This window comes from Leptonotus elevatus, chromosome 12, assembly GCF_054856555.1.
Source record: "Leptonotus elevatus isolate MCC_2025b chromosome 12, RoL_Lele_1.0, whole genome shotgun sequence".
Classification (NCBI taxonomy): Eukaryota; Metazoa; Chordata; class Actinopteri; order Syngnathiformes; family Syngnathidae; genus Leptonotus; species Leptonotus elevatus.
The window spans coordinates 21265543-21278295 of NC_141250.1; the positions used below are offsets into that span (position 1 = coordinate 21265543).

General features: G+C 45.0%; 2 protein-coding genes across 5 annotated transcripts in view; one reads left to right on the forward strand and one right to left on the reverse strand.

Annotated features, from left to right (window-relative positions):
* Window positions 1–12753, reverse strand: part of LOC147165004 (uncharacterized) — a 39830-nt gene that overhangs the window by 13786 nt on the left and 13291 nt on the right. The window contains exons 19-42 of the mRNA XM_086091305.1: window positions 12028–12625; window positions 11318–11904; window positions 10510–11097; window positions 10470–10475; window positions 9770–10375; window positions 9093–9662; window positions 7891–8502; window positions 6697–7317; window positions 6025–6621; window positions 5317–5928; window positions 4618–4952; window positions 4459–4537; window positions 2880–3025; window positions 2716–2808; window positions 2566–2619; window positions 2372–2443; window positions 2168–2194; window positions 2043–2087; window positions 1913–1966; window positions 1756–1818; window positions 1590–1655; window positions 1452–1505; window positions 1342–1377; window positions 1197–1259 (exon numbers count right to left, since the gene is read on the reverse strand). Of these exons, the coding sequence (XP_085947431.1) occupies window positions 1197–1259; window positions 1342–1377; window positions 1452–1505; window positions 1590–1655; window positions 1756–1818; window positions 1913–1966; window positions 2043–2087; window positions 2168–2194; window positions 2372–2443; window positions 2566–2619; window positions 2716–2808; window positions 2880–3025; window positions 4459–4537; window positions 4618–4952; window positions 5317–5928; window positions 6025–6621; window positions 6697–7317; window positions 7891–8502; window positions 9093–9662; window positions 9770–10375; window positions 10470–10475; window positions 10510–11097; window positions 11318–11904; window positions 12028–12625 (6584 nt within the window). The remainder of the gene's footprint in view (window positions 1–1196; window positions 1260–1341; window positions 1378–1451; window positions 1506–1589; window positions 1656–1755; window positions 1819–1912; window positions 1967–2042; window positions 2088–2167; window positions 2195–2371; window positions 2444–2565; window positions 2620–2715; window positions 2809–2879; window positions 3026–4458; window positions 4538–4617; window positions 4953–5316; window positions 5929–6024; window positions 6622–6696; window positions 7318–7890; window positions 8503–9092; window positions 9663–9769; window positions 10376–10469; window positions 10476–10509; window positions 11098–11317; window positions 11905–12027; window positions 12626–12753) is intronic.
* The window catches only part of mlphb (melanophilin b), a 110968-nt gene that overhangs the window by 7596 nt on the left and 90619 nt on the right, over window positions 1–12753 (forward strand). For 2 of the 4 annotated variants that reach the window (XM_086090455.1, XM_086090459.1), the window contains one exon: window positions 7485–8525. The exons of the other annotated variants lie outside the window; for them this stretch is intronic. The gene's annotated coding sequence lies outside the window, so the exon portion shown is untranslated. The remainder of the gene's footprint in view (window positions 1–7484; window positions 8526–12753) is intronic. 4 annotated transcript variants of the gene reach the window in all.

Sequence of the window (12753 nt, forward strand, 5' to 3'; positions counted from 1 at the left end):
GGAAATTGTGACGACGCATGCATACAGCCAAAATGAGGAAAATGGTGGATGTCACTTTCAATTGCGAGGATGTTTCCTTGAGACTTTTTGTGTGTGTCCTGTTGCAAAAGACACATCCACCAAATTTTGAGACAATTTGTGAAACTGGTGTCAGGGTAGGGCTGCTCGATTATGGAAAAATATTCATCTTGATTATTTCGGCAATAATTGAAATCACGATTATTCAAATGTCCACCCACCCAATTATGTGTTGATCTACCAAATTAGGGTCGGGGGCTAATTTTTCTTGATGTGTCCGGGGGGCACTACTGAGAGAATTTATCCAAAATGGCCGCTTCAAACCAAAGTGGCTCACTTTGCTGTTCAGTTCCTCGCATTAGCCCTTGAGACTTTTTCGTGCGTCCTCTTACAACAGACATGTTCACTCAATTTTGTGTTGATCAGTGAAACTGGTAGAGATGAACCGATATCTTGGGGGGTTTTTTCAGGGTCGATACCGATTATTACTAGTTAAGGAGACCGTTAACCGATATTTGGAGCCGATATTCAATTTCAGTCAAACGGAAAAATATTGGTATAAATTAAAAAAACAAAAAACTAATTCCAACTCTTGTTGAAATGTCTTAAAGCATATGTTTATTGAACAACTTTTCATGTTTGCAAAATGCAGATTTTTAAAAATTATTATTATTTTTTTTTAATCTTAGATATCAAGTACGTTTTAAAATTCTAACAAAAAACTTCGGGGAGCTCCCAGGATCATAAGTGTCTCTTAAAAACCAAATAAATATCATAGCTCCCTTTAGTTTTCTTCAGTAAATATTTTTTCCCCAAATTTCTAAATAACAAATGTTAAACTTTCATGTATCTTTGTTTTACTTTCAAACAAAAACAAAAGATGCAGAGAGTTCCTAGGATTAGCAGCATCTCTAAATTAATAGTTCCCTGAGGTCAACACAGTTTTAAATTGATCTATTATTGGTTGTCAGATAAAAAAATAAAAAAATGCTAATACTGATATTTGTCAAAATGCCAAATATCGGTGCCGATAATTAGTCTATCCCTAGAAACTGGTGTTGGGCTAATATTTTTTCAAACTTTCCAGGTGGGCGCTACTAAGTGAGTTTTGCACCCGCGTTCATGTCTGTTTTTCCCTAATTTTGTCCTCTCGCTAAATATTTGCAACCAGGACTTACTCTTGATCCTCCGATTCCAGGTTCTCCCCTGACACCGTCGACACCAGGCGGTCCCGCATTACCCTTGACGGCAAACGGCAACATATTAGAATGAGGCTCCTTGCACATATCGTGTGTTCCCCCTCCCAAAAAAAAAAAAACTTACCGCTTGTCCTGGTGCGCCTCGTCTGCCGTCCGCTCCCTAATAGAAATATGCAGATAAATACCAAGTGGTCACATGGCACGCACAACCAATGAGTGGGTAGATCAAGTTACCCTTCTTCCTGGTTCACCAGGTGTCCCCTTGTTTCCATCCTCGCCAGGCTCGCCCTACAGAAGGAAGTTTCCGTATTGTTATTAACGTAATGACATTTCTTATGTATAATATTTACTGTATGCAATTGGGGACATTACCGCTGGTCCGGCATCACCAGGGTCTCCTTTTGGTCCAGCTCGGCTGTTATCTCTTCCACTTGTACCCTGTTAAGACAAGAGCCGTCATTTGTATTTTATGATGACAAATGGACATACCAAGACTCATTTGAATGGTTACAAAACAGCAAATATGAACAAAACTCACAGGATCTCCTCTGATGCCAATTTCTCCTCTGTCTCCTGCTTGACCTTTGATGCCTTTTGGACCCTAGAAAATTCAAAGACAAAAAGTCAGATGGGAAAACATTGCGTGGGAAACAATTGTAAAAAATAAAATAAAAAAAAGAAGATCCGTTTCTCACTCTGCTGCCAGAATGTCCTCGGTCTCCTGAGGGCCCAGCAACACCACTTTTGCCCTTAAAACACCCCGCAGATGAAAATTCATGTCACAAAACGATTCTATATGACTTAAATTTTCAAAGATGTCATTACCTCTTCGCCATTAATACCGTCCAGGCCAATTTCTCCAGATTCGCCCTGCGACAGGTTCACATTTGTTAAGCATTTTTCAAGTAGCTCAGTCTCACAATGTCAATTTGAAAGGGAAATGAAGTCACCTTTTCTCCAGAGTATCCTCGAGAACCCTGAGGAAAGTTAGCAGATAGCAAAGTTGAATGTCATTCAGTGAGATATCGTATGAATAAAAAATACATTCAAGCCCACAAAATAACACGCAGGCCGAAACGTTAGATGAAGCAGTTGGAAGAGGGCCCGATTTCACTCAGAATGTTTGCAATCAATAAAATGCTCAATTCATTTACCTTAAAACCTCTCTGTCCAGGACATCCCTGGAAACCTTGAGTTCCATTCACGCCAGGAGGACCTCGCTCTCCCTGTTATCAAGAGTATTAACCACACAAATATTTTAACACGGGGCAATAAAAACGATCAAATAATTCACAACAACAAAATGTCTGCAAATCAACTGTCAAAAAGGGATGAGAAATGATCTTACTGGTCCACCCTCATCACCAGGGTGTCCTTGGCTTCCTGCGCCACCTGGACGACCCTAAAAAATATAAAACACAAAATGATCAGCATTTTTTAACTTCTTTTTTAAAGTATTTAGCTTTTTTTTTTTTTTTTTCCAACCACCAATGGTTACCTTAAGCCCTGAAACTCCTATGGAGCCTCGGTCTCCCCTTGTGCCGGTACATTTGCACGGCACTGCACAGCACTCCCGCTCAGCAATATTGTCCTACGTGGAAAGAAAACACATTAGTGAATATACAGTATTTTTTATTCTTCCGTGGATTCAAATTAACTCACCAGTTCCTCCATTAGCTCGTAGTCCAAGTCTAGGATGTTGAGTCGTAGGGGTCTAGTGTACCTAAAGCCACGGCCAAATTCCAACAATGCAGCTTCCTCAAACTTGGGCACCCGTTCCAGCCCGACAAGGATGAAACTGTTGACTCCTGGTTGTAGATGGAAGATTTGTCTTTTGTCAGTACTTACAACCCACTGCAGAGGTGGCAAATCCAGGTCCAGAAAGTAAAAACCCTGCCACAGTTTGGCTTTAGCCCCTTGTGCTAGCTAGCTAGCTCTCTCGCAGGTAACCTAGCACCCGGGTAGCTATAGCTAGGGAGCTTGCTAGCTAGCATTTGGGGCTATTGCCAAACTGTGGCAGGGTTTTTACTTTCTGGACCTGGTTTTGCCACCTCTCTCTACAGCAGGGGTGCTCAAGTTCGGTCCTCGAGAGCCCCTATCCAGCCTGTTTTCCATGTTTCCCTCCTGCAGCGCAGCTGAATCTAATGACCAGCTAATCAGCAAGCTTTGCAGAAGCCTGATAACGAATCTGATCATGAACCAGGTGTGTTAGTGGAGAGAAACATGGAAAACAGGCTGGATAGGGGCTCTCGAGGACCGAACTTGAGCACCCCTGCTCTACAGTATTTGTGGCATGATTTAAACACATTTAAACTCTTTAAACATACAATTTTGTGTCTGCTAAATATGCGCCAATTAAGAAGCGGGGTGAGTGTATGCTGCAGCAAACAGCAGCACTTGTGTACGTTAATTTTGTTAATTTTACTCTTCTGCTAGTGTTCCATACACACACAACAAAAATACCCCCCCATGAATAAGTCGACTAAAAATGTCTACCTCAAAGACCTTTTTTGTATACCCACACAATGGACCGGAGGCTATTGAGCTCATTGTCGCTAACAGGCAACTCCAATCATTTACTCATGGACTATTGTTGAAGCATCATCTGTAAGTGACTTTTAAGACATGTGTAGGTATAAGGTATGTGTGAACTAAATGTTACTTTAGTGTTTGTTTACCTTAAATGGTAATCGCTAGCATGCTAAACCTAATCACAATTGCTAACTGTTTAGCGTAGGCTAATTTTGTTGGTGTTTAATAATGCACATGTACAGAAGATAGTAAATAATGAGTAGTTATATCCACTCAGTTCAACAGCCGTTCAACCTAAGTGGATGTTCGGGATTGTCAGTTTAATATCTATGGGGTACACGCCACGGAGAAGGCTGGACTTCCGACCTCCGGGTTTCACACATCAGCGCTGTTTCTGGTTGCTGTTTGCAACGTGTGTGGGCCGCATCCCCGTGCTTGTGCTTCAGCCCCTGTGCCCCCTCGGTTGCGCGTTCCCGTTGACGGGTGGGAGTGTGTAGTGTGTTCGTCTCAGTTGTCGGAAGCATTTTCAGAGAGCTGAGACGTTGGGGGCCCAGGGGCGGGGGTGCGAGTGTTGGAACGTCCGGAAACAGCGAGAAAGCCGTGGCATCTACCCCGTAGGATGATCGATTTTAAAAAGGTTTGTGACAGCCCAAAAGGAGGGCATTACAGATGTCTGTTGTGTAGGAGCATTCTGAAGTGTGGTAGTCACCTGACTGCCGGAGCTCTTCAACTCGCCTTTTCATTTCAGAATAGGGGGCATCCATACCATCAGTCAGATGAATAACAACCTGGAATGAAAAGATTAGACTCAAACATCATTCTTGACTGTACTTGGACTGACCAAGGCACGTGTGTCTCGTCAACCCACCTTGACAGTATCATCTTGTCTGGTTCTAAATCTCTCGGTGTAAGCCGAGATGGTTTTGCCATTGAGAACAAAGGGGCCGCGAGTGCGAAGGCCTCTAAAGGCTTCCAAGAGCCTGTCGGCATTGTCGGAGAAGTCCACCTGGACCGGCTGCCCGGTGGAGTCGATGGCGAGCATGCCGATTTGAATGGAGGGAATCTGCCCCGACGAACAGCTGATGGTCGCCATTTTGGCGATCCTCTGCAGAATGGCAGCCATCTTGCTCAGAAGGTTGGTTTGGGCGCTGAAGATATTTTGGGCAGAAACGTCGAAGCCCACTAACACCTCGATGTTGCAGGCTAGAAAAGACAACACCAACTATTTAGTCCGTTATTATCGTTCACTATTCATTTATCCAACAACTATCTGCTGTATTAGATTAATACTTTTGGACACTGTACAATAATGTTGTACATATTAACAGAAGTGCGTCAGTGCCGGCCCATCATTCCTCAATGCTTTTTTTTTGTGTATTGATTTATACTTTGGTTGTTTCTACATGTATATTGTACTATTAATTATTATATTATTAGCTCTATCACGGTCACAGAAGTATGCATTTATAACAATCCTTTTTCATGGTTTTACCGTATATCTGCCCATCTCTGTTTTTCTATCAAGCTATTTATCATTATAACAAAATAATGCTGTAGCATTTCTTACCTTTGGGTGCTTCCTGCACCCCAACACACAGCTTGCCCTTCACTTCGTCGTCTAACGTCCCCAGGATTTGTTCATTGAGCTCGGAGAGCTCCTGGATGGTTCTGGCTCTGGCCACGGTGGTGGAGTCACTGGCGAGGGTCTCTAACTCATTCACCGTGTCGCCCACTCCAACGGCAAAGACTCTCACACCGCTCTTTTTTAAGCCGAGTACCGCTGATTTGCTGTCATCAGAGGACGGCCCTCCTGTGATGACCATGAGGATCTGAGGCGTGCCTTCATCTTTCCTACTGCCCTTTTCTTTAGAAAAGTGAACATTTTGAACGTGTCGAATGGCTGCCCCCGTGTTGGCTCTGCGTCCCCCTTTATAATCTGCACGCTCGACCGCACTAACAATGTCTGGTTTGTTATTATAGGTGTTGAGGTAGAACAGATCTGACACATCGGTGCCATAATGCGCCAATCCAATCCTCAGGTTGTCTCTGTCACTGTAGAACAGATCTATTAGTTCGGCGACAAACATCATCACTTTATTGAAATGATCTCTGCTCAGGTTTATGGAGCCATCCACCAAAAACACGATATCAGCCTTCTTGGCTGCAGGCAGGCCTTGTGCTGGGACGAGATATGACAGAGAAGGGAAAAGGTTTCATTAGTTATTCTATAAGTTATAACATACGCTAATGCTGTGTTAGTTTCCGTAACACTCACTGGGAATCTCCTCTGGGGTGGGGTCAACAGGGAGGGTCCCCCTTAGTCTTGCAACGAATCTTTCGTTGATTGCTGGCAGGCTAGGGAACGTAGGAACCTGAAGGACATCTGCTGGTGACTTAGCAATTTGGGTGAGTTGCCTTGTGTCTGCTCCACTTGCTCCAATACCAATACAGTTGACCTTAGATCCTTTTAGCAAAGGCCCATAGAGAGACACATCTTGTGGGGAACGTCCACCTGTGAGAACTACAAGATGCTGGGAGGCTTCCACTGGACGAACACCGGCAGAGGGCTTCAACTCATTTTGGATGACATATTCAATTGCATCAGCCAGGTTGGAGGAGCGGCCGCCCATTTGACGGAGTTTTCTAACGGCCGTGATAACGTCTGGCTTGTTGTTATGTGAATTGAGCGAGAACTCTGGTTTGACTCGGTCCGCGTACTGGACAAGGGCTATGCGCACTTGGTCAGGTTGTACGTCGAGTTGGCGGACAAGGTTCAAGATAAAGTCACGAATGTGAGCGATACCAGTGACACCTGTGTTGTCTGAGCCATCAATGAGGAAAATGATGTCCTTTCGCCCAACATCTAACGCATCTGCAAAAAGGAATAACAAAAAGAGGGATTTTGGTTATTTAATCGAGCAAAGTCCATTAATCATTGACATCTTACCTAACAACACATCTGGAGGACGATAGCTTTCGATGATTTCAGTGGCGGATATTGTTCTGACTGAATCAATGAGCTGCTGCTCCACGTCTGGTAGCTGCTGGAAACTTTCAACTGTGTATGCAAGTTCAGGCTTCAAGGAAATTTTCCTCAGCTCGTCCGGGTCTGAATTCCTTGAACCTATGGCGATAGGTGCAACATGGCTCCTCTTAAGTTGGTCTGCTGGAATGGTAACATCGTCTGTAGAGGTTCCACCAGTAACTACAATCAAAAACTGAGGCACTCCGTCTTCGATGCGGCTTCCCGCGGACCTCTGGTAGATGTTTCGAGAGACCCACTCAAGAGCACGACCTGTGTTGAGACGATTTCCTCCTCTGCTCCGAAGTTGCGTTACAGCCTGGCGTACTTCGTTTTTGGTGGAATATTCATTGAGGAGAAACTCTACCTTGGCGTCATCGCTATACTGTACAACCGAAATTCTGACTTTATCCAGTCCAACATCAAGCTTCTCCACAACTCTTCTAATCATTTCACGAATGGAAGGAAAGTCATTCCGTGCTGTACTCGAGCCGTCGATGAGAAACACGACATCCCTCTTTTCTCCACCTGTGCTTGGTACAATTTCTGTATAAAAAAAATCCAAAGAAACAAGGTTTAAGTGGTGTACAATTTTGCAACACGAGCTAAATAATGACATACAGTTGAATCCCCCATGCTCACCCTTCAGTACCTGCGGATTTGCAGATTTTTCATTTTTTTTTGCTAACCCCCCCCCTTTCTCTTCACGGCAGGTTTTGAAGAGGACACAGCTGGGACTGGGTGACAGTATAGCTTTTCCTTTCACTTCATAATTAAATTTAGCTGAAAGCTGTCATGAGCCTGAGCTATGGTAGCCCATAAGTGATTCAAAAATAAATAAATGCCCAAGTCAATGACATGGCAAATAACGTGGGGGCCGCACTGACGTGAGTTAGAGACCCCTAATATAGTGAATGGTTAAAAGCGTTTTTTGAAGATTTTTTGTGGGTTTGAATGGAAAAAAAATTCCAATGCATATCAATGACAGTTTACTGTGGATTTTCGCTATTAACGGACTGGCCTGGTCCCTATCACCCGCGAATAATGGAGGTTCACTGCTATGCATAACAAAACAGCATGACAACAATTTCACATGAATGCAGAAAAATATATAGCTACCTTCAATGACTGAGAATCGTGGAGTGAGTCTGGCGATGTCATCTTCGGATAATTCAGTAAGCCTATTGATAACGTTTCCTTGGACTGTATCCAAGCTTGGGAGATCATCTACAGTGTAAGCAAAGTTAGGTACGTAGGACACGATTTGCAGATCCGTAGGCTTCACATCCCTGGTTCCAATGCTGAATGGAATAACTCTTGATCGCTTGAGCGTGGTTGCTGGACGATTGATGTCATCTGTTGGAGACCCACTGGAGACGACAACCAAAAACTGAGGTACACCCTCTTGTTTTCTGCTACCTCGCGCAGCTGTCAGCATATCATCATTAACAAATTGTAAAGCTTGACCCAGGTTACGCTGTCTTCCTCCCCGCTGCCTTAATCCCCTAACAGCTTTCAAGACATCTTCTTTGGTTGTATGTGTGTTCAGATACATGTCAGCATGCGCATAATCGCCAAACTGGACCACACCGATTCTGATCTTATTTTCGCCCACTTTCAGATTATCCACAATCCTACGGATGAACTCCTGGATGATAGGGAAATCCCTTCCAACGCCATCAGATCCGTCGACGACGAAGATGATGTCCCTCCGTTGACCTTGTGACTCGGCTAAGGAAAGAGGAAAATCATATGTTAGTTACATATTTTCTGACTAAAATAAAAAGGATAGGTACAAGCATTTGGGATAATGCTTTCACTATACCATTAGCTATTCCATTACTGCCCAAACAGAAATTAAACACACAATAGTTGGGGAGATATATAAAATACAGTTGTTTGGTATTTGGTTGGTTGTGGTAACTAAAGGTCGGGAGACTATCATTAGGGTGAAATATACAACATTAAAGTATAATGAATAACTTCAGGTGACTAAATCAATGTGTGTGAACAATCAACAATTGTTTATTCTACATCTAATAGAGAGGCATAACAATTCACATGGAACGTAAACGAAAAGGAAGCTCCTATTAGAACATATAAGAAAATTTTCAAGACTCAGATTCTTTGAAAAGACCAAGGTAAATTATGACCTTAATTATAACAGGAAAGAAGGTTTGGGGAGAGAAAAAATGTAATTACTGTCAAAATATTTCTTCTAACATAAATTCAAGAAGAGACAGATTGTTTATATTTTATTTTGTTTAGTTTCGTATATTCGCTTATATATGAGCTGCAGACTGCTGGGGGATCTTGCTTACCAGAAATTGTTGGTGTCATGGACACAGCACTTAGCACCCTGTTCATTACAGAGGAAAGGTCTGTGAATTCAGGCACAGAAACAACATATCTGGGATCGTGGGCTATCTTTTGCAAGTCTCTGCTATCTGAGCTTCTGGTTCCGATGGCAAAGATGAGCACACCCAACCGTTTCAGAGCAGAAGCAGGCGCCTCAACACTGTCAAAAGACCTCCCACCACTTAGCAGGATCAATAGTTGTGGAACACCTTGCAGACGCCTGCTGCCGGCAGATGCTGTAAAGACATTATCCCTCAAGTACTGGAGAGCTGCACCGGTGTTGAGGGGTCTTCCACCCCTATGCCTCAATCCTCTGACAATGTCAAGGACCTCGCCCTTTGTCGTGTATGTGTTCAGATAGAACTGGACAGCTGCATCTTTGCTGTACTGAACCAGGGAGACGCGATCTTTGTTGTCATCTAAACTCAGCGTCTCTACGACTCTTTGGACAAAGTCTCTCATGGCTGGGAATGAGTTTCTTGTGGCGTCAGAGCCATCCAACAAGAAAACCAGATCCCTTCCCGGTCTGTCGGCTGCGGTAAACAAAACGTGAAGCGCATTAAGAACCCTAAGTCTACCATCTAATGGACGAATGTCAACACAAGCTTGTTTAGCACGGCCATCCTAATGAGTGCTGTGCTTATACACGTACCAATTACTGTTGGCGTTTCTGGGGTGACGTCAATCACCACAGACTCCATGGACGACTGAAGCTGTTGTTGGACAGTTGGGAGGTCAGTGAATTCAGAAACAGATAGAGCATATCTGGAGTCGTGGGCTATCTTCTGCAGCTCTCCGCTATCGGAGCTTCTGGTGCCGATGGCAAAGATCAGCACACCCAGCTGTTTGAGAGCAGAAGCTGGCGCATCCACACTGTCGAAAGACCTTCCGCCGCTTAGCAAGATTAGCAACTGTGGGACTCCTTCAAGGCGTCTGCTGCCGGCGGAGGCTGTGAAGACATTATCCCTCAAGTACTGGAGAGCTGCTCCTGTGTTGAGGGGCCTTCCACCTCTGTGCCTCAACCCTCTGACAATGTCAAGGACCTCGCCCTTTGTCGTGTATGTGTTCAGATAGAACTGGACAGCTGCATCTTTGCTGTACTGAACCAGGGAGACGCGATCTTTGTTGTCATCTAAACTCAGCGTCTCTACGACTCTTTGGACAAAGTCTCTCATGGCTGGGAATGAGTTTCTTGTGGCGTCAGAGCCATCCAACAAGAAAACCAGATCCCTTCCCGGTCTGTCGGCTGCGGTAAACAAAACGTGAAACGCATTAAGAACCCTAAGTCTACCATCTAATGGCCAAATGTCGACACAAGCTTGCTTACACGTTTGAATAACAGTCAACTTGTCATGTGTTTGGGTTTGAGATCTCACTTACCAGACACTGTCGGTGTCATGGGCGTGGCTTTGGGTACAATGCTTATTATAGAGGAGAGCTGTTCCTGGACACTGGGGAGGTCAGTGAGCTCAGACACCGCTAGAGCATGTCTAGGGTCATGGGATATCTTTTTCAGCTCGCTGCTGTCAGAGTTCTGTGTTCCAATGCTGATTGTAAAGACACCTTGCTGTTTGAGAGCAGAGGCTGGCGCATCAACGCTGTCAAAAGAGCGGCCGCCATTTAGCAGGATCAAGATCTGCGGCACACCTCGTTCGCGCCTACTGCCTGAGGAGTTTGTAAAGATGTTGTCCCGGACGTATCGGAGGGCGGCCCCTGTGTTGAGGGGTCTGCCGCCTCTGTGTCTGAGCCCTCTGACTGCATTCACAACATCTTGTCTTGTGGTGTATGTGTTCAGATAGAAATTAGCCTCTGAATCTCTGCTGTACTGGACCACAGACACACGGTCTTTGTTTACTCCCACATTGAGTTTCTCCACCACTTGCTCAACAAAATTGCGCATGGCGGTGAAGCCATTCCTTGTTCCATCTGAACCATCCAGAAGGAATACAATATCCTTTTTGGCTTCAGCTGAGAAAAGACGGGAAGACAAATGATAAAAAGAACTTTTGCAAAACGGTCACACTCGCCGAGAACATCATATTTTTTGGATGCAGTTGCCTGCTGCATGTCAGTCCCTCCTAAGTTAAAGGCTAACCCATGACATGATCTGTAAACCTTTACGTGGTGTTAAGTAAGGAGGATCAGCTAGCCCGGCCATGCCTATTGAGTGCTGTGCTTATACACGTACCAATTACTGTTGGTGTTTCTGGGGTGACGTCAATCACCACATTCTCCACGGAGGACTGAAACTGTTGTTGGACAGTTGGGAGGTCAGTGAATTCAGGCACCACGAGAGCATATCTGGGGTCGTGGGCTATCTTCTGCAGCTCTCCGCTATCGGAGCTTCTGGTGCCGATGGCAAAGATCAGCACACCCAGCTGTTTGAGAGCAGAAGCTGGCGCATCCACACTGTCGAAAGACCTTCCGCCGCTTAGCAAGATTAGCAACTGTGGGACTCCTTCAAGGCGTCTGCTGCCGGCGGAGGCTGTGAAGACATTATCCCTCAAGTACTGGAGAGCTGCTCCTGTGTTGAGGGGCCTTCCACCTCTGTGCCTCAACCCTCTGACAATGTCAAGGACTTCGCCCTTTGTCGTGTATGTGTTCAGATAGAACTGGACAGCTGCATCATTGCTGTACTGAACAAGGGAGACGCGATCTTTGTTGTCATCTAAACTCAGCGTCTCTACGACTCTTTGGACAAAGTCTCTCATGGCTGGGAATGAGTTTCTTGTGGCGTCAGAGCCATCCAACAAGAAAACCAGATCCCTTCCCGGTCTGTCGGCTGCGGTAAACAAAACATGAAACGCATTCAGAACCCTAAGTCTACCACCTTATGGACGAATGTCAACACAAGCTTGTTTAGCACGGCCATGCCTAATGAGTGCTGTGCTTATACACGTACCAATTACTGTTGGCGTTTCTGGGGTGACGTCAATCACCACAGACTCCATGGACGACTGAAGCTGTTGTTGGACAGTTGGGAGGTCAGTGAATTCAGAAACAGATAGAGCATATCTGGAGTCGTGGGCTATCTTCTGCAGCTCTCCGCTATCGGAGCTTCTGGTGCCGATGGCAAAGATCAGCACACCCAGCTGTTTGAGAGCAGAAGCTGGCGCATCCACACTGTCGAAAGACCTTCCGCCGCTTAGCAAGATTAGCAACTGTGGGACTCCTTCAAGGCGTCTGCTGCCGGCGGAGGCTGTGAAGACATTATCCCTCAAGTACTGGAGAGCTGCTCCTGTGTTGAGGGGCCTTCCACCTCTGTGCCTCAACCGTCTGACAATGTCAAGGACCTCGCCCTTTGTCGTGTATGTGTTCAGATAGAACTGGACAGCTGCATCTTTGCTGTACTGAACCAGGGAGACGCGATCTTTGTTGTCATCTAAACTCAGCCTCTCTACGACTCTTTGGACAAAGTCTCTCATGGCTGGGAATGAGTTTCTTGTGGCGTCAGAGCCATCCAACAAGAAAACCAGATCCCTTCCCGGTCTGTCGGCTGCGGTAAACAGAACATTAAACTTATTATGACCCTAAGTCTACTACCTAATGGCCAAATGTCGACACAAGCTTGCTTACACGTTTGAATAACAGTCAACTTGTCATGTGTTTGGGTTTGAGATCTCA